This window comes from Pavona decussata, unplaced genomic scaffold (assembly GCF_977016875.1).
Source record: "Pavona decussata unplaced genomic scaffold, jaPavDecu1.1 SCAFFOLD_198, whole genome shotgun sequence".
Taxonomy (NCBI): Eukaryota; Metazoa; Cnidaria; class Anthozoa; order Scleractinia; family Agariciidae; genus Pavona; species Pavona decussata.
Genome location: NW_028145606.1, coordinates 1532053 through 1553641, shown reverse-complemented (window position 1 = coordinate 1553641; position 21589 = coordinate 1532053). Strand labels below are relative to the sequence as shown.

General features: G+C 36.9%; 1 protein-coding gene across 1 annotated transcript in view; it reads left to right on the top strand.

Moving 5' to 3' along the window:
• LOC146461491 (uncharacterized) overlaps window positions 1-19430 on the top strand; it is a 125377-nt gene extending 105947 nt beyond the window's left edge. Inside the window, exons 10-20 of the mRNA XM_085086919.1 lie at window positions 2531-3138; window positions 3735-4412; window positions 5215-5572; window positions 6570-6707; window positions 12409-12525; window positions 13030-13143; window positions 14205-14563; window positions 14930-15068; window positions 16584-16617; window positions 16986-17121; window positions 18781-19430. Of these exons, the coding sequence (XP_084943045.1) occupies window positions 2531-3138; window positions 3735-4412; window positions 5215-5572; window positions 6570-6707; window positions 12409-12525; window positions 13030-13143; window positions 14205-14563; window positions 14930-15068; window positions 16584-16617; window positions 16986-17121; window positions 18781-19296 (3197 nt within the window). The 3' untranslated portion in view covers window positions 19297-19430. The remainder of the gene's footprint in view (window positions 1-2530; window positions 3139-3734; window positions 4413-5214; window positions 5573-6569; window positions 6708-12408; window positions 12526-13029; window positions 13144-14204; window positions 14564-14929; window positions 15069-16583; window positions 16618-16985; window positions 17122-18780) is intronic.
• The last annotated feature ends 2159 nt before the right edge of the window (window positions 19431-21589 follow it).

Here is a 21589-nt window from a genome sequence, read left to right as displayed (position 1 = left end):
GGCTGTGCACACACGGCTTTAAGGGTGTAATTATATTTTTTATAACATCCATTTTGAAATCACTGGTGATCCTTGCAATCTGATTGGCTCTCAACAGTGCGATTTATTCACGTATCGTACCATTTTTTGCTCTAAATCGCACCCTTTTTTTAGCCAATCAAAATGAAAATGAAATAATGATAACCAATAAAATTTCATGGCTTAGCTGCACTAACCAATCAGATTGCAGAAAAATATAGGGGAAAAAAAAAAAGTCATTTGTGGGAAATTTTGCAATTTCTGTTGTCCAAATCCCCGGAAGACCTTCGATAAGAATGACCTGAACCAGATTTCAGAGCCCAGCGGTTTTCGCGAAAACATAGGTTTGGTGGGGTGCCCATTCTCGTGGGCTCACAAACCTGGTTCCTGTCCTTGTTATTTGAGGATTTTCCAAATTCCTTGTTTCCAGATAAAAATGGATGAATTCAACTACTTATACGTTTTTTAAACGACGACAATGATCTTCTTGCGGCTGAAGAATTACTGGCAGATGATTTTCCCACTTTTGCTGTCAGTTTTAATCAAACAGTCGCTGACTTTTCTCCAAATATTGCTTCAGTTCCGCACGGTCTCGAGTCCACCGGAGGCAAAACCAAAACAACAAAAACGCAACAAGACTTCAAGATTTCCTGTAGTTTTAAACGAAGATTTCGAAAAGCTCAAGTCTGTTGAAGCAAAAAATAAATACTTGGCGCTCGACAAAACAGTGGATGAACATTTTTAATTCGTGCCGACTAACAAGAAGGTTACGAACCACAGCATGAGAAAGATTACGAACCACAGCATGAGAAAAACACTCGTCGCCAAACTGAAGAAATCCGGTCAGTCGGGCCATGTCATCTGTGAAATCACGGACCATTCACGGGAATCTTCTTTGGATGACTACGACGAAATTGACGAAAGTCAGACAAAGGAACTTTCTCACATAACAAGTGGATTCAGCAAAGCTTCAAGCCAAACTAATGCAAGCGAATCCTCAAAAGTCAGCCAAAACACTGCAAATGGGGCCGCCTCAAATCAAGCGATTGCCGTCAAACAACAAGCTCCTCTGTCATCTATTCCCCATATCCAACAACAGAGCCAAATGTACCAGGTAATGGGTTTCAATCCTGTATTTCAGCCTGCTGGATTTCCAGGATTCCAACCCTGTTTTGCTTCCTAGTATATGGCAGCTTAACCTTGCGCCAGCAGTTCAGCTCCTGTTCCATCACAAAATTACTCGGGTTGTACGTTCAATTTCAGTTACTCCAAAGAAGCCCAGAAGTCTCCAAAACCACAGAAAATGCGAAGGGCTTACATAATTAAGTCAGACGATGAGGACTAAGTTTAGTAGTGGAAATGTTTTAGAGATATTTAAAATGGCTCTGATCTGCTGTGGCTTGACATCTTTGAATAACTGATCAAAAACTGTTTTACGCACCAGTGAGTTCTGTCAGATGACATTATTTGCATAAATATGGTAGCATTTCCAGTTTCACTTTTTTAAAAACCGGGTTTCCTGAAGTGGATAAATAAATATCAATATTGACAAACAAACTGTGTGATTTCAAAATGGGTGTAATAAAGTGGTATTATAAGGTAATTGAACTGAGCGAAAGTGCAATTTTGGTCTGATATCATACTTGTGATTTCAAATCAAACTCGCGCTCTTGCGCGCTAGTTCGATTTCGAAATCACGCGTATGATTTCAGACCAAATTGCACTTTCGCTCAGTTCAATTACTATTATAAATAGAAGATTCCTACGATACCATACGATATTGATTATAGTTCTTTTTTTATATATAGTACCTCGCGTAACTTAGAAAGACGCTACATACATACGACACATTATATGAGTTAGTCACTTGGGTCTTTGCAGGATTCCCCAGATATCCAGCACTTATTGTGGGTTTTGCGACAGCTTCAAACTTGGAACTCGGAACTCGGACTTTCTGGCAGGAAAAAAAAGTACAAACACCCCATTTAAAAGAAAAGGGAAGGAAAAAGACACATAAACAGCCACTAAAAGACAACGCAAAGATCCAAATAAAAATTATTCTAATGTTGTCTTCAACACCACTGGGAATCAGAAATTTCACAAAAAATGACTTTGCCCGTTTGGGTGTACCTTAAAGAGGTGAAAATCAAACAGATTTTGTTCGTTATAATTTTAGCAAATATGCGCTACGTGATTTACTTTACCGAAACGTGTGCGGTTTAGATAATTTTTAGGTTTGCCTGTTGTTTTGTTTAACTTTATGTTATTATAATTTTTCCTTCGTTGTTTAGATGGTTTGCTAAAGACTGGGAAAAATTAAATAATGTAAAACGTGACGTTTCTGGGCCAAAATATTTTTGCATGTCAAAATTAAAATGCAGATTATTTTCATATCCTTTAATCTCCAAGCTTCTTTATTCAGTTATCCTCTTTTCCATTCCGTGAAAATGATCACGTAACCCACATAGTTCTAAAATACAGCTATTGTGGTTCATAAACATTTTTTTTACAGAAAACTTTATTCTTCGTTGGGGAACACACTACATAAAGTCAGCGAAATTTGGCGGCCGACTTCAAATTTTCAAAACAATGGAAGGTAGTCAAGTCTCCAGCAAAGAGGAGTTCAGTCGAGTCATGGAAGTTGGTTACAAAACTCTTTTTGGAAGTTTTTACGCCAAGGATGAAAGCAAGGGCGGTAACAGTGCCAAAAGTCAATCAAAAGCGTCATCAACTTCTATTAGCGTAGAAGGAGGAGACCAAAAAATTGCTGCTATCGTCGCAGATTTCAACTCTCCCACTATAAAATATGACTTAACGCAATGGTTAGGCTCAATTCCTAACTTTCCAAAGCCTTTCAAGTTTATGGTAGCGCCAATCACCGATCTTTTAAAGTTCAACCCTTCATCCCTGTTTACTGATGAAGAGAGAGACTGGGGATGTGAAGCACATACTGCTGACATGAAGCAAGATCCAGAGACAAATGATCACTACTATGAAATCAAAGTCAATGGAACAATAATAAAGAAGTTTTGTCCATACAAGGACCGTGACATTTTGGTTAACTTGATCGACAAGAGGAGGAATGGTCTGGAAAGAGCAATTGCAGTCTACATGGAGGAGGTAAGACATTATAAAGGTTATCATGCTCTTGTACATTCAAAAACTAATTATGAAATAGCATTCTCATTTTGTTCGATATCAAATGCTTCTCGCACTGAATAGTGACAGTTGCCTTGCAGATATTTCTTGCTCTTAAGACAAACATTAGCTCGCGAAGGATGAAACTTTCCAAGAGGCAACCATCAGCCAATAGTTCGAAGAAAGACACGATATTGTTTTATTGTCCAGCACTACATTTATTCACACAAAAGTTAGTGAGACTAGCATTTCTGGAACCAGATTTGACTTTAACGGGAAAAAAAGACAGGACAACCTAATGATAAAGATATAAAATAGAACAACAAATGGAAGGTCAGTATTCGCAACGAGTGATATCCACCGGGGCCCTTTTCGCCTCGTGGACACTGTGTGTTGGAAGTGTTTTTGCGGCCTCCGAGATTGACCACTTTCACGTCGCGTAATAAATTTAAGCTATTTAGAATCAACTGAGTTGTAATCTGTAATAGTCTATAAGAGGTTATTTTCTCTACGGTATCAATACATCTCGTTAATCAGGTAATTTATGTTTTCTTTATATTCCACCTCCGAAAATGTAGGGTCCTATTTCTGCCTCTGATATCACCCTTCCTGCTGGGAAACCTGGATGTCAGACAGAAAACTACAATTTTCAAAAAAAAGCAGGCAAGCCAAGCTGGAAAGAGATGGCCGATAATGGAGCCACTTTTCTGGTTATCTTCAACACAAACGAAGATCTGCTATCGGGATCATTTAATGGCCCAGTGGATTTATCTTCTCATAAGGAGAAATATGTGAGGTATTTCAAAGGTGAATGGCTTGTTGGTGACAGTCGGGAGAACATTAACTACATGACAGGTTGTAACCAAGGCAACCTAGAAGACAAAAAGATTTGCATACTTGGATTGCTCTTAACGTACAATGAAGAGAGTGGTTTTCTCACACTCGCGAAGGAAGACCTCGAGTTTTCTAAGGAAAGCTTCCCGAAATTGACCGACAATATGATTGGTAAGCTGATAGGGCACGTAGAATGGCCATCTGACCACATCTTCCAACTGGACACGGTGGTTGGTTATCTCCCATGCAACGTGAAGTGGTCCAATGCACTACGTTTTGACCCAAGCAACGATGAAGGAAAATGTCTTCACTTTACAGCATCTTCACAAGGAACAATATTCGTCATATTTGCTGCAGTTCCAAATAACAAGGACACATGGTACTACGTCCAGATCTCTCCTTATGGTGTAGGGATTTTCAAGGTCAGTTTCTTTGCTAAAAATACAATTAAACTTTACACAAAAACTGTTTATTATAAAATAAAACGCAATATAAACAATTATCTTTTCCTCCCTTGTTTGTTATCGTTTATGGAGAGACCCATTGAGGAGGCTAAAAGGAGTGTGTAAGATATGTATGTCTGTCTGTATGCTAGATATTTTACTTCCCGTTTGAGGAATCCCCTCTGGGAGTCTAAGAAATGCAGGTTTATACAAAATAACACAAAGTAGCCTTCGTAGCCGTTTAAAAGCAATGGAAATATGGACTATTTGGTTTGTAATCGATCGATCGATCAATCACTATTGAAAGATAGACGCTAGTTATGAAATTTAGATCATTGCATAGTGCGTTTTCAGAAAATCGATTCGCTCAACGGTCACAAAGCATCAGCCATTGTAAAAAGCCCAAGAATAAGACGCTATTAAATCGTCTTCTAGCCCTTATTGCAAAATAAAATTAAGGTCTGCCAATACTTTAGTTGTTTTTTAAAAAACAATTATATTACTCGCGCTGAATAAATATGAATGATTAAAGCCACCTATATTTTTAACTCATATCCAAAGCGCGATTATGCAAAGGGTTGCCAAACTGTCCACGGTGATGTTAAGCCCTTGGCCCTCATTGTACGAGGGAAACTTCCAAAGTAAGAAAATCTCTAATAATGCAATAACACTAATGACATAAGATAGAGGGATTACTATAATTCGGTAAAGCAAAATGAAATAATAACATTAAAACGTTTTTTTGTTGTAACTACCATAAATGTTGTCTAAACATTTTCAGTCTCAAAAGCTCATGGTTTCCACCGTTGATGTCAATGCAGTTGGCTTAGGCGCTGCCATACTCTACCAGTCCTACTTTGTCTGCCTGAAAGAGACTCCGAAAAGCACTGTGATTGAGTATGGGAAAAGCTTTAGTACGACTGAAAGTGGTGATGTCTATCTGACAATGATTGACAGAGATGACCCCTTATTTGTCCGTTTCTATTCATTTGGAAATGGAGAAAAGCCTTTGGAGGTAGTTGATGCACACATAGTGTCACGACGACTGACCAAAGCCGACTGCAGAGGAGACACCGTGCTTGATAAGAAAACAAACATGTGCGTGCAACACTGTCACGAATTGTGCGATCCTACTCAAGGTATTCCGTTCCTTTTTCATTGTTATTTCCTTTTTTTTTTTGCATTTTTGAGCAGACTTCTCCAACTCTTGTGACTTTTCCAAAAATTTTCTGGAAGCAATCTTGGGTCAAATGCGAAAGCGTGGCTTTTAATTGGGTTCTCACGGCAAAGATGAAAGGTATGCAAAAAGGCTTAGCGCTAGCTCTTCGTAAACTCGAACTTTTTGTTCGGAGATAAAAGAAAAAGGGTCCATAAACGAGAAACTAACTCATTTCAAGAACAAAATTTAACTTTGTGATCCATTTCATATAAAATTGAGGGATCGCTTTATCGACGCCGTATTTACGTACCACAACCCTAGCGCAACTGAACGTGTGAGGCGCGCGAAAACTGTGTTCAGTCACACTTAAATACGTCCGTGGGGTAACTTAATTAAGTCTTTGATAAGGTTTCAATTCTCCGATGGTAACAATAACACAGCGAAGTCTCGACCTTGCTCCTTCTGGAATGGTTCCATTCTCGTGGTCAATATGAAGGGAAAAAAATTACAAAACGTTAAGGACATAAGGGATAAAAGCTTTTCCAACTTGTTAAAGGAACCTAATATTGACTATACATAGAGCGAATCCATTAATTTTCCAGGATCCAATATTTACCTCAGACAATACAGTGTAAGTCCTAGTTAAGTAAAGCTAAAGGTTCGATAATGCAGACAGTAGCTGTCCCCGATTTACCCTAAAAACAATGTTCCTGCAGGTTTATAAAAGACGACAGTAGCAATAGAATCAAACTCTTGCAACGTTTTCCCTCAACAAAGGTATCGAGTTTCGTTCAAAAAAGATATCACTGTGTATTAAGACCTGTGAACACAGTGAGCAAACATTGGTAGAAAGTTATATCCTGTCATCTTTGTTGTATATAACTGTCGACTGGCAGATAAAATAACTGTTCTATAGACTCGGCCATTATATTACTTATCGCTGAATGGGGGACGTTTTCTTTATTTGGAATAAATAGGATGCCGGGGAGGCTCAAGTGATAAACCTCTGGCTACAAATTGTAATGCATGCCGGTATTTTAAGGATGCTGTCACTGGTGAATGTCTGAGGGAGTGTCCAGACGACTATGAGCAACAGGATGACAATACCTGCAAAAGTAAGATTGACCAGAACGCTTACCCATATTCAGCCTGGGAAGGCTGGGGGAATAATAATAATAATAATAATAATAATAATAATAATAATAATAATAATAATAATAAGTCATAAAGCTACAATAATATTCTTATTTGCAATTAAGAATATCGTATCACGATCGTGTTCTGGCTAAACCAATTTGGAAATAATAATGTTATCAATATCTTTATGAAAAAAGTGATATTATGATCGTGTTCTAGCTAATGATAAGAATAAGAATAAGTCAGAATAAGAATAATTACAATAACAATAATAACAGTATGCTTGAGAGGTTCGCGAGCAACAAGGAGGATCCATCTAGAATTAACGGACATTGACTTTGACATCGAGAAAGGACGTGCAAATATTCGTTAAAAACATTGAGGACATATTTTTATTTCTTAGTTTTTCTTATTTTTTCTTGGTAGCCTTCCATTTGTTGCTGGTTTTTATTATTATTTTTTTAAGATTTTTATCTTTGTATATATTATTGATCGATCAACGTCTTCGAAAATTTTTTGTGTAGATATTCTTAGCATGAACTGCAGAATTATGAAGCGTTTTTCTTTTTTTTTCCGATACCGATATTTTTATCATTTTTCTGTATTTGTTGTTTGTTTTTCTACTAATAAAGTATGTTAATAATAATAATAATAATAATAATAATAATAATAATAATAATAATAAAAATAATAATAATAATAATAATAATAATAATAATAATGACATGCAAAAATTAACGATAAAAACATGCTGTTCTACCACGAACAGCATGGCGAAGTCCCGAAAGGCCTACTGAGGCTGAAAAAGTGTAGAAATAAGTTCGATTGTTTGGTTAACGAGATGCTTTTCATCAGAGACCTAAAACCCACTCTGAACGTGCAAAACGACTCTATTCGCGCAAAAGTATTTACTTAATTAGCCATAAACACTATATGCTAATTTATTGTTACACCTTGCCACAGACCCTGTAATTTTTCATTTCTCCTTGACAATGGCGTCATGAAGATAACGAAACGTCGGTTTTTATCGCTAATTTTTGCATGTCTCTGCATTACCAAATCTTATTAATAATAATAATAATAATAATAATAATAATAATAATAATAGTAATAATAATAAACAATTAAGAGAAACATTTTATCAAGAAAATTAACGGTTAGTAATAAAACAGCATGACGTGACATGAAGTCGTCGAAACGTGATGCTGCTTTATTATCGTCAATTTTCTTGATGAAATAATAATAATAATAATAATAATAATAATAATAATAATAGTATTATTATTATTATTATTATTATAAGTAACAGAATTTGGTAACTCGCGAATGCGAGTTATTTTGGATTGGTTATACGTCACTTCCGTCCATCCGACCTCCGTACGCAATCCCACAATGCTAATGGGCCCGTGCCTAGTGTTTGTTTGGCGAGACACTCAACAGAATTTTGAATTGAAATCATTTTTCTCCGATCCGGTGCGACAAACGTTGGATTTTTCCTCTTGAATTGAAACGTTTCGCTCACGAAACGTTGTAGAACGAACGAAAAAATCAGCAATGAATAAAAGGACTAGTTATTCTCAGTAAAGGCGAGTATATTCTTGTGATTTTGTTGATAAAACTTTGCTGTTTTGCAAGATATGGTTTTTCTTGCAACGTTGAAACTGTCACTTATTTAACTTAAATAAGCTTAAGACTGCTAACTTCAAAGGAGTCTTTTGAGCTCATTCTTTGGGTCTATGTTCTTTATTTCCCGCCGAGTCAGTTTCTTTTCTTATGTTGTCCCATTTTTCTTCATTTAAGAAAATTTAATTCTTAGCTATAATTCTTCGCGCATATATTTCTAATTTTAGCATTTATTTGAAAATCTTGGCAGAACAAAAATACTTAAAACAATAGCATATAACGGCAAAGATTTAGATGTGTGACTATTTTTCACTGAAAGTCTTTTCAAAGAACGTTAAAAGCGAATCTAAAATTTCAAGAAGTGTGATTTCATTTTCATCAAAACAAAGCTTACCCAAAACATTTATTCACTGTTTGTGCGAATTTTTCAAAGATTGTTGTTTTCTTTATTTTTGAACTGATTGCTTTGAATTATCACAGTTTGTTAATTTCCATTTATTACTCCAGGATATATTTGAACTCTATTTTATAGTTAGGCCCAGCCTGCTGAGGTTTACGTATGGCTTTCTTGATAAGCAAAATTTACTAGACAGTGACAGTGACACGCAGCGCACGTAGACTGTTCACAAACCGATTCGTCTCGATCAGTCTTAAAAACTGAAAATAATGATAAAAACCAAAAAAAAAATTTGGGATACATTGAAAAAACTCTTGAACGTGAAGAAAACTACCGCAACTCGATAAATAGGCGATCCCGTCCTGAATATTTACCTACAGTGTACATAAGATTAATATTTTGATTTTTTTTTAAGCGCAAACTCAAATAATCATGTACCTAAAAATGACAGTTCTGCTGAAATGCAAGCGAGCAAACAACCAAATTATTTAATTTTCTCGTAGCATACAAAAAAAAAAACTGACGAGAGAGTTGCCATCAGACACATGTAATTAAGAGAGAATACAATTTCAGTTCAGGAGCAAACTTACAACGATGAAACTAACACTTGTTGGCATTAATTGTTAAATTGCTTACCTACGCAGTGAAGCTTCCTACTGTTTGAAAAGTACAGGAACATATATCGATAAAAATAGGAAACGGTGCATCAAAAGAAGGAATTTGGAGAGTACTTTCTTCCACTGAATTTGACCTGCTCCTTCCTCCCATCAAAAGGACACTGTTATGTTCGGTTATCGTTTGTTAGAAGAAGTAGCGAGGCGAATGCACTAATGATCGCCATGACTGATTCCAGTTTCTCAGCCAAAGAAATATCAATCCAATCAAAGTTTTTAGCTTTGACTCAAATAATCTTTTGCTGTTTCTTGTAAAAGGCACGAAAACTTAACCTTTAGGATTTCCTTTCTAGCTGCAGCCACACTTGATTTCCATGTATTTTTGTTACAAACAATCTTTTTTAAAGCGTCGAAATCCAAAGAACCTCAAAGAACTCGTTGATTTTGGGTACAAAATGAAGAAAACAACAAAATGTAGAACTGGCGTGCTAAGGCAATGAGAAAAGAGTGTTTTCGCTGCTCGACCCATCATTTTACCTTCGATGAAAGGAAAATTAAGAAAAATTCCCTCTGTTACAACAAATCAGCATTCAGATAGTTTGCCCTCTGTACTACATTGTTATTGTTGACGAGCGGTTTGCTGCATATGCACAAAAACTATACGGTAATTGCAGAAAGGATGAGGAACTTGTGAGGTTATAACGTTCATAAGATAAGCAGATTTCGATAAATGCTATAAAAGAAATTGGAGCACAGGAGCGATGCTGTTCTGCTTCGGTCTTGAAAGTGAATAGTCACATATCGGATAGATTTTGAGTAGTGTGAACAGAGAATCGAACTGAAGTCAACAACGTGGAACGAGGAATTAATTCCAGTGCAAAGATCGCGACATTGTTGAAGTTTTAAGCCAACTTATAGAACTTGACTTTTAGTTAAGTCACAGTACCTGATCAAAATCTGGTCAAAAAGTCAGATATGACAATCTTTTGTGCTGAGCATCTCGAGAAACGATGCACCACAAATATCAAAGACTCCAGTGAGCCAACTTGTGAATGTAGTAGTAAATAGTGGTAAGGTATAAAACATTGTTTGCGTTGAATTTGTTTGGCCCAGGACTCGGAATATAGACGTTCATTCTTGTCACTGCAAAAACAGGCATATTTTGACCACATTCTTATTTTATTTAATATTTCGAAAATTATTCACAGGAGAGTAGAAAGTTATACATCATTTTAATCAGCAATGATGAGGCTTTACAGGGAAAAAAAGTTTGTCTCCAAAGGAGCTCACAATGTTTCACAAAAAAATATAATTATCATAAATCAGCATCATTTATGCAAACAAATTTCACAAAATACATAAAATATGACCAAGAGGTCTGGTTGCAAAGAAAAGTTGAAAAAGAAAATTTTCCTTAGTGTATTGGCTACAATTCCTCCAAATCTGGTGGAGAAAGAACAAAAACAAAATAAATTACAAATTTTTATTGATAACCATCTAATCAAATAAAAATCTACGTTTCCATAGCAACAGAATGCATTTTTAGACTTCAATTTCACACACACGCTACATCGTATCCGATTACCCTGACGCCCAAAACGAAAATTCTAACCAAAATTACTGAGCTATTGACTCCCAAATGTTAACTCAGTGTAAAACTAAGATCTTCCGATGAAGAAAGCAAGAATTCAAGCGTAGCGAGCGGCTACAAATCATATTTTCGCGCAATTCAAGAACATATGTTCTGTTGCGTGTGAACTGCGTGGCGTCGTATGTAAAAGTTTCGTGCTCGCTTACGTCTCATTTTCGCCTTCATCGGTAAGAAGCCGATCTAATTCACTTTCCTCGTCACTTGCCATGCCTTCTGGACCGCTATCTCCTTCGTAGTCAAAATCTGTGTCTTCTTATGGGCCGATTTCCTCAACATGCGCTCTCTTCGAAGACGACGCCATCACGCTTATAGTTACTTATGCAAATAAAAATTCGGTACGCAAAATTTATTCAACTGATCGCAATGAAACTAGGCCAGTGATTGGATAATTTTGTAGACTTCCTATTTGCGCAATATGGCATCAACCGGATGTAACGCCAATTTTCTACGAATTTTTGCGCTATCAATCGTAGACGCTCGATAGATTTACAGGGCGTGACAAGGATGGGTAAATAAGGAGCCTCACTGGCATTATATTTTATTCATCCTAGGCCACTTCAAGTAAATTTTTAGCCGTTGCCCTCAGCAAGATTGTGCTCCTTGAATAATTTTGTATTTAATAAGAAAAATGTAATTTTGAAAATTGTTTGGAGCCTTTGAATGGTTTTAAAAGCAAACAAAACAACAACAAAAAGTAAAGTTCCGTTATCTCGGAAATCGAACCAGGGACCCTTTGCATCTATGTCAGCGAGCTACGCCACTTGACAACATTGTCCACAACTTCTGAAGGAGAGGTTAGTTTATGCATTCAAAGGTTGTTCAGGGTTTTGAATAATCTGGCACCTGCAGCATTATGATTTTAACGGTGAAAAAAAGTATACGCGAATGAGCAGGGAACATTTTGCGCGAAATCCCTGTAGACTTGGACGACGATCTCGGCCTTGAGCGGCTTTTAACGTGGCGTTTCCAGTCACCAAAATAAGAGGTTGCCCCTTAGTTTCAATGTAGTTTCTGTCAGTCAATGGAAGGCGTTAGCAGAAAACACACCAACTAGTGTTTTCTTTTAATAAGTTATTAGTTAAGTTGATTTTGCGTCCTTGTTTTTTGTCCCGTAATTGCGGCTGATGGTGAATACATGTACTATACGTAGACTCATGAATACTTTATGATTTTGATTAAATTCCGATTAGATTAATATAAAGTTCAATTTTAATTTTAATTCAGCCCACATTACGATATCTCGTTCATTGTGCATGCGCGCATTCACGAGTTAAAAATCATGCCCTAAGATTTTGTGATCGGCAACACGCTTAATTACAAAGACCATGGGAGGCCTTTTTTTAAGCGGTTGTATTATCCATCTTATATTCTTGTTTCGTTTTCTGTTTAAAAAGAATTTCAACCATGTGATGGGGTAAAATGTTTTAATGGAGGAATATGCAAAAACATGAGAGATGGCACATTTAAATGCGAGTGTGTGAAGTTGTACTTTGGAGACTACTGCGAGAAAGGTAAGTGGAAACTGAACAACACTCTATTTGTTTTCTATTTCTTTTTCTTCTCTCGCTTTTTGTCTTTCTATCTGTCTGATTTTCAGTCTTATCTTTTACGTTTTCAAAAAGTTGTTTAGTTTATTGTTACAGGAAAATAATTATGATAAGGAAAAAAAAAAGATCAAAAGGCAATTCAAGAAATGAGAAGGCCACATTTTGCGCCCACAACGAAGGTTTACAGCATTTCCACTGATTTTCTTAACATGAGAAAAGAATTATCTCTGAGTCTCAAGGTAATCTCTGTTTGTTTATTCCGTACAAGTTTTAATATATCGGGATTGGTCACTCCATGCTTAACATAAATCTGTCGGCCTATCACTTCTATCTAACTAGGCCTTACAAGATCGGGCAAACCTCTAAGTGGTTAATAATTGCTAAGAGGGCGAACTGTTATTTCGGACATAAATAAGATGTATATTCAAGCCCTTAACCAAATGTTTTTTTTTTTTTTAACTAAATAAGAACCTTGTGAAAAAGGCGAATGCTTAAATGGAGCAGTCTGCAGGAACATTGCAGGTGGAACATTCGAATGCGATTGTGCCCCCGGGACAAAAGGACAGTATTGTGAAGTAGAAGGTAAGTGCCTTTAATGAAACTTCTGTGTCACACGTTCTCCTGCCCGGAGTGATTTAAATACTTTTGAAAACCAATGAAATCCACTGACTCGCGGTAGAAAAACTATCAGCAAGTGACAATTTTCCTGCTAATGCGGTCCGCTGTCTCATAGTGGCGCATGATAATTCGTATAGATTTATGCGCTATATTATCCAAAGTGACACAGACATACTCGGAAAAAAGGAAATCTGGGTGATCCTATTAGGAGTCGAGATTACTAGTTCGGATGCTCTACCACTGAGCTATGTTCATTGGACATATAGACAGTGCCTGTCAACGGTGTTCACTTTTAAAACTGACGAAGTAAAGATTTGCCTGCCACTGCGGACCGTAATGACACCGATAATGAATAACAGTGCATGACGGAAAAATTCAAAAAGTGCATGATGAATAGCAATGAATAGTAACAACCCAAACATTTGCACAATTTATGTCAATATTTCAATTCACTATGATCTGTGACATTGTATACAAGTGCTTCGCATAAGTCACCAAAGTTCGTGACTTATACAGAAACTTATCTGGAAACCATTTGGTGTTATAGATTGGTTGTCATTTAAGGTCATGTTGCAATGGAAACCAACTTTGACAGGAAGGATTTTTCGAAATAGGATTTATCCTCTTTCTTTTGTAAATGGACTTTCTCACAATATAACTCTCTTGTTTTACATTTTTATTGTTGTCGGTTTTGATTGTTTTTGTTTTGTCTTTGATCTGGACTTGTTGAGAAGTTCAGAAATTTTAGTTCACCCATTGCATATCGTGGCATTTTTTTTTTTCCATTCACATAACGTCATCACTCCCTCAAAGATAACTTATTTGTATTTACTATCAATTGTGCAAGTTTCATTGTCATAGCATTAATATTCATAGGGACAACATATGGGCTACATAGGGTGAAAAGTGCCCTTTCCGAAAACACGTTCAAACCGATAAATATTTGGTTGTGCAGTGACAACAACTTCCAGGTCCAACCGCAACCCTTCAGAAACGTCATTTAATTCATGTGAATTGACTTGCAGAATGCACAAAAGGAAACGCTCTCGGAATGGAAAGCGGAGAAATCTCAGACTCACAAATTAGCGCATCTTCTGAAACTGACTATAATCATGCCGCCAGACAGGGAAGACTGAACTTTAAAGAGACTAGTCGGAAATCTGGAGGGTGGTCAGCCAAGTCAAAAGATGGTCAACAATGGCTGCAGATTGATCTGCTTTATCAGGACACCAAAGTGGCAGGTGTAGCTACGCAGGGAAGGCATTATAGCACCGATTGGCCTCATGGGTCACACAGCCAATGGGTATCCAAGTACATGTTGCAGTACAGTAATGATGGAAAGAATTTTGAATACTTTAAGGAACATGGAAAAACCGAAAACAAGGTTAGAACACCATAGTATAAAAAGTTGTTTTTCGTGTGCAGAGGAAGAAAACTGTCTAGACGAAAAAATGAATTGGGTTTTTTAATACTCAGATTGAAAAATTGAGGAATAGAGATACCCCGAGACTAAGCGTGCCTGTATTGACTTTTAAGGCTCTACTATCCCTAATCTCCCGTGTTGGCCGATACTGCATCCAACCAGAAGTGAAATTTGACGCTTTTATACACCTTAAAAGCGGGAGAGAAAAAGTGAAAAGGAATGTTTTTGTTTTCGATTTTCATACGAGAACAACATTAACAACATGACCACCGTGAGCTAAAAAATTATTTTATTAACAAATTACAATCCCTTACGTTATCTATTTAGGTATTTACTGGAAACTATGACAGAAACACCGTTGTTTATCATGATCTACGCCCACGAATCGAGGCGCGTTACATACGCTTTCGTCCGACAGCTTGGACTGGTGGAATATCAATGAGGGTAGAGCTCTATGGCTGTAAAGGTACCAGTTATTGTTCTTCTATACTCTGAAAATTTACAATCAAACAACGTTCGTATTCTTATCTTTACTCCTTTAACATAACTAAATAAATATTCCCAATGATGGAAACATGAACATAAATGACAAAAACAAAGAGGTATTTACATCCCTTGATTTAAAATAAGTCGTACTTTAAAATACTTTACTTAAGGATGTGCTAGATTAATTTATTTGCTGAATAAATAGAAAATAACTTGATAGCAATGCAACCTGGAACAATTGAAATTAATTCTTTGGCTACCGTTAGTCGATATGTTATGGATTCGACGACAATTTATATTTTGGGAAGCGGGCTGAAAAAAATTTCTCATGTTGTTTTCTTTCTCTTTATATATTTCTAGGAATAATTTCGTTTATAAGCAAATTTACTTCGCCTAATACCTTATACAATTTTGAAAAGAGCAAGGCACAACAGCTACCATATTGCCCCTTTTAAACTCTAATAGTTTGCTTTAAGTTAATGGAAGGTTTAGATGTACATCCTACAACATACCCCTTTGAAGGAAAAGGAATTCTTTAAAAAAAAATATTCATATTAATTAGTTAACTTTAGGAATTAATATACAGAGAGGCTTTTTTCCATGAGCTCCTTGACATTTTTTTGTAAACGCTGCATGTTGTCTATATTACAGTCAACCCAGGTCACGCGTGAACGATATTTTTAAAATTTGAACGGAGTTTTGAAATTTACATGTCAGTTTTGAAAATCGCTGACGAGATTTCAGAGTTCCCGTACAAATTTCCCCAACTTATTGATGGTATAAAGCTATGAATTTTTCTTTACATTGCAAAATTGAATACTTCAAGAATAACAATTGTTTCCATAGTATTTTGAATTTTTTTTCCAGTTAATGCGTCTTTTTCGGAACGATTTCCAGAGAAATGTCCAACATTCCATTCACACGTCGGACATTACAAAGAGAGAATCGAATGTTCATTTCATTCTTGGAAATACTGAGCTGGATTGACTGTAAATCTTTCTCGACCAGCGAGGGCATTCTGCCCGCGGCAACTTTGAACCTGAATAACTTATTTTATGTATTCGCACATACGCAATAAAACTTGATGACGTTTTCTGGGTACAATTTGGTGTGGTCGGTTAGTGTTAGGCAAGTACTATTCTACATAAAGTTTTATGTTTTAAGCTCATATTAGTGTTCTTTTACTCAGTCTCATTACTTTTTGTAATGTTCAATACTTTCTAAGGTTATAGGAAGCTCAGATACCCAAGTTGCCCTCATTTTGGTAATTGCGACGTGAATCAGTACCACTTAAATGAAGTCATCATTTCTCATGTGCGGACCTAAAAAAGAAAACATGTTTGGACGAACTATTTATACTGTCACAGCTTTAATAGTGACGGAGTTATGGGGCGCCCGCTGGGATTTTATTCGTACCTTTGTGCCCTGCTTGCCTATGTAGGGTTAAAAGTGATACGACTAATCTTTTATTTTTTCCTTTTGTGTGTATATTTAGATGTGACGTGCAATGACATACATAAAAAAGGAATGTAAGTATAGTTGTGGTGGTTTACATGTAGTCAAACTTTTCAGTCCAATCAGATGAAATAAAATTGGAAATATTTCTTGAACAGTTAGTTGACCTCGAAGGTACTCGACGTTTTCCACAAGTATACTCCACCCAATTTGAAAGAAAAATTACCATTCATTTGCACAAAATTTCAATTTCTGTTTTGCTGTGTTCCATCGTTCCGTCTACACATTAGTTGCTTGATATAGTAGTCTTCACATAAGTTGCTTGATATACTAGTCGTCCGTTTGGTGAAAATGTTTTCCATTAGACATTAAAGGTTCCTCAATTTCCAGCCGAAGTTTTCTTGAGATATTTTTCTTGAGTACAATATTTCTGTTTTGCCAGGGCTGAAGGAAACAAAGCTTACTCACTGACCTTAGGTTCAAGGCCTATTTCCGCTTATTGCCACATGACAAACGACGGTCTTGGTGAATGCGGAGGAGGCGGATGGACCCTGGCCATGAAGATCGATGGCAGAAAGGTACTGACAAGGTGGAATTATAGGAAAAGTAGTGATTGCAACTGTTTTCTGGATTATCTTAAATTGCCTTACAGGGAAATTTAAACTTTAATCAGTGACTTTTTTATTTTTTCAAGAAAATATCTCGATCTCATAATTTAAACAACAAATGCATCTTAAAAATTAGTACTTGTAAGACTCGTTGCAAATAACTCGATCAATTGCCTGTAGCCGTAAATAAATTTCGTTCGGATAGCTGGATGTAACTGGCCTGCAGCTTCAAACAAGAAAGAAAGAAAATGACTTGTGTATCCTTTCTTGTGTCCTGAATAAATCGCTAAGAGTCCATTGCAGTTGTTGCTAAAAACAACGACGTTCCGACGCTAGCCAAACGTCATTATCAAGTCAAAATATGTTTATAAGTTTCAGTCTATAAATACTAAATAGAACAATAGGTAAATAAAAAAGCTGTAACTTAAGAAAAAAAAAATAAAATCACCAAAAGGCGGTCATGGATGAGAAATTGATATCCAAACTCACTCAGCTCAAGCATCAAGAGAAGAAGCCCAAAATGCTGACAAAGATGTCTGGGAGGAATGCTGCGGTGTTGCTTATTACCTTGAATGGCCGACACCCCAGTCTAGCTTTTACAATGGAGCTTCCTCTGGATAATAAGAACTCTTTTATCGGCATTGAAATGGTCAAGAGCAGAACTAAAATTGAAACTCAAGTTTACAGAAAATCGACAGAGACTGGCTTGCTCTTACACCACAGTCACCGATAACCGCTATCAAGACTCTTTATTAAAGACAATTATGATACATCAGGCCTATGCCTTACCGTCTACAAAAGAGGATTTCAATGCAGAATGTACCAAATTTCACTCTTTATTTAGTCGCCTTGAATATCTTATGGGCCTCATTAATTCCGCAATCAACAATTTTGTTTTTCGAAATGCTTCAACGAACACAGCAGAAAGAAACACCGATGATAGTAGCACACTTAGAAATAGTCTTCCATTTAAAGATCAAGTGGCGGCTAATGCGGTCCGGAAGTAGTATTAAACGTGATCTTAGTCATAAGATTGGCCCTTTATTGCAGCCAGTTTTCATGAGCAATAAATTGGGGCAAGGTCTTAAACCCAAAGAAATTAAGTCGTCAATTGTTAATAAGCAGTGTGTTGTTTACCATTTTGTATGATATCTGTGCGATACAGATTATGTCGGCTACAGAGGCCGACACCTTCATCAATGCATTGCATGCTGAGCACAGAAATTTGGCAATCGGTAGACATATCTTAGAAGCTCACGGTAACAACAACCTTTTGAAAGAGAGCCCATTAAAAGTTTAAGAAAGTGGCAGGGCAAATTTGGTTGTTTATTCTTTGAAATGCTACTCATCAAGAATCTCAAACCCAATTAAATTATCCAGACAGACTCCATGCATGCCAAACATTTTGTTTATTTTTATTCTTACGTTACATGCAGCTTTTATAATCACCTATTGTTCTGGCTTTTTAGTATTTATAGACTGTAACGTACAAACATATTGTGACTTGATAATGACGTTTAGCTAACGTCGAAACGTCGTCGTTTTACAGGAATTTTTTAAATCTTCAAATGATTTTAAGAAATGTTTTAGCGCAATTTTTTTATAGTTAAATGCTTTTCTAATGTGCAGACAACCTTTGGGTATAATTCTGACCTCTGGAGGGACGGAAACACCTACAATCTTGAGGGAGGAAAGACAGGGCTCGACACACAAGAAACGAAGCTACCAAGTTACTGGAGCACATCGTTCTCTAGGATTTGTCTTGGTATGAAGGTCGATAACCAGTTCACTTTTGCTGTTGTCAACAAACCTGCCAGCTCCCTATTTTCACTGATCGCTGACGGTCAATACCACGAAACCTTTCTTGGTCGGGATACGTGGAAGATGCTCATCGGGTCTAAAGCGTCCTTGCAGCTCTACTGCAACAAGGAAGGCTTCAATGCTGTCAGTGGAGGCAAAAGAGCCAAAGCGAGAATCGGCATCCTAGCTAACGAACAAAATAATTGCGACTCCTGTGACTCCTTACTCGGGTTTGGTATTGACGGTGGTCCTTATGACAAGTCCTCGTGCGGCAATGAAGCTAAGTACTCGGCAGATAATGGCGACCGATTGACCTATGCCATGGGATATATCTTTGTGCAGTAAGTACTGGCCGTTGCAGAAAAAGTCAAGATTATAGTTTTAGTGGTCTTGGGAAAGCATAAAAGAAACCTTTGGCTATTATTGTAATTGGTTTAAACATTCGGGTTAAAGCGATGTAAAACTGGGCTTCAATAAAAACTTGTTAACAAGGTTAGAAAGATTCCTTTGATCTTTTAATTTTATGTTTAAGTAAATGCACAGTTTGGAAACATTCGTTCTACTGTAAAGGAAAAAAAAAATCCCAAATTGCAAGGACTACACTAGATAAATCCCGTCTATACCGTGAAGGGGGGGGGGGGGGGGGGGAGGGGAGCTAACCGATTCTGCCTGTGCAAACTTTGAACGTTAAAAATATTTTTATATTAGAGCAAAGACTACCAATCTTCGCGACCTTTTCAGAAAATAATCTGGGAACAATTTGATGTTGTAGGTTCGGGTGTTCGCTGAATTTGACGTTACCATGCCAAACATTTTTGGACAAGCTGGTTCTGCAGAAAATGGAATATTCCTGAAAATTCTCCTTTCTTAATATTACTTTAATGTTTTAGCTTATTTTAGTGTTCGTCTATGGGCTTCAATTCCAGCTCGTTAGTTGGGGAAATCCACAAATCCAAGACAGTCATTGTTTGTCAATCATCACATTTCGTCGTCATCATCTCGCGCCCACCTTCTTAAGAACGATAGTCTGTAAGATTCGAACTTTGGCCGGCCACCACATCACACCGATTTCGCTCATATTTGGCAAGTAAACTTCTTTATGGGTCCTAACTACGAATAGTTTACTGTTTAAGTTTCAATTATATTTAGTTTGCAAAATACCGAGAAGGCCGGTTTCGAGTGGCCTTGCGAGTCCGCCATTTTGACAAATCATAGGAGTTCTTGTGATTTCAACTTTCCGCTCGTTGACTGGGAAACTCGATAAACTTTTACACAGATGTAAAGAGCTACCCTTCCTTAATGTATTTGCAAAAGTTAATCTAAGAATTGCGTGGTTTAATTTTAGCAAAGACCCGTTAAGACATTTGAGGGTGCATTTTTCTCATTTTGAAGACCCGGCTCAAATTTACCAGAAACTTACTAATGTAATCTCGATTAATAGTCATAAATTATTCATTGGGTAAATGATTTCATAAATTAAAAAATGGGGAAATGTAACAGAGTCGAAAGAGTGTTATGGAAGCCTCCACGTTTATGCCATTTTAGTCGTCGCCATACTGATTTAAAGACAAGATTTCACTAAGTCATGTCAAAATAACCAATATATTGATTTTCGGTGCTCCGAAATTGAATTGTGACAACATATTTTTGCTTTGACTACTTATTTAAAAACTGATCTTTATTAGAGGTATTGCGATAAGTAGGTGTTTATTGGAAAATAAGTCACCAACGGTCAGCACTTTGTCACAAATGTAAACAGTTAACGCAACGTAAACATAATCTCATAGCAATTATCTAAATCACGCCTTTTGAAAAAATTTGAACGTTAAAATATGAAGTTAAATATAGCCTTGATAAAAGCTGTCATTTTAGTAAGTGGCTCAGGATTTTTTATGAAAACATTAGAGAGATTTAGCATCGCATTTACGGCAAACGGCAAACGCCAGGCTGAAATTTTCTCTTTGATGAAAAACAATGAAGCTTTTTTGATTTAAGCTTATCTCCACCCAGTCGGCAGCTATCGACCAAACACGAAAAATAGAGAAGTGAGTACGAGAAGCACAAGTTTATGCATTTTGGAACAAACAGCGGCTTGTTCTTAGCGCTAGTACAATTGAGTCGTGGTTGAAAAATTCCACTTAATGTTTTAAGTCTAACATTACTCACCGTATGGCGTGGAAAATCTGTGTATTTAAGCGGATTGTGCATCATACAGCTAAGGATCAATCTCGTACCCAGAGTCCTCAGGCTTTTTGGCCAGCGGTTGGTCGCCAGGAGAGACTCTGGAGAATTCGATTGGCTGTCCCGTAACAGTTTGCATTGTTTTACCGCAGAAATCCTGCGGTAATAAATTCCAGTACCAGGAGGGAGGGGTCAACTTGGGCTTTTCGCAATCGGATTGCTTGTCCGGATGATGCGGGCCATCGTGACGTCACTTCCTGTAAAACCCGGGCAGTTTGAATGTCGATAAACTACAACCTCGCCAAATTTTTTTCTTGGATGATCAGTGAAATAATTCTACGCCAGGCCATCAAAGAATCATAGCTATCTATTAACCTATTACACAATACATGAAAACAGCAACATCGTTCATGAAATTAATATTTCAGGTATGAAAACACGCAAAAGTTTGACACTG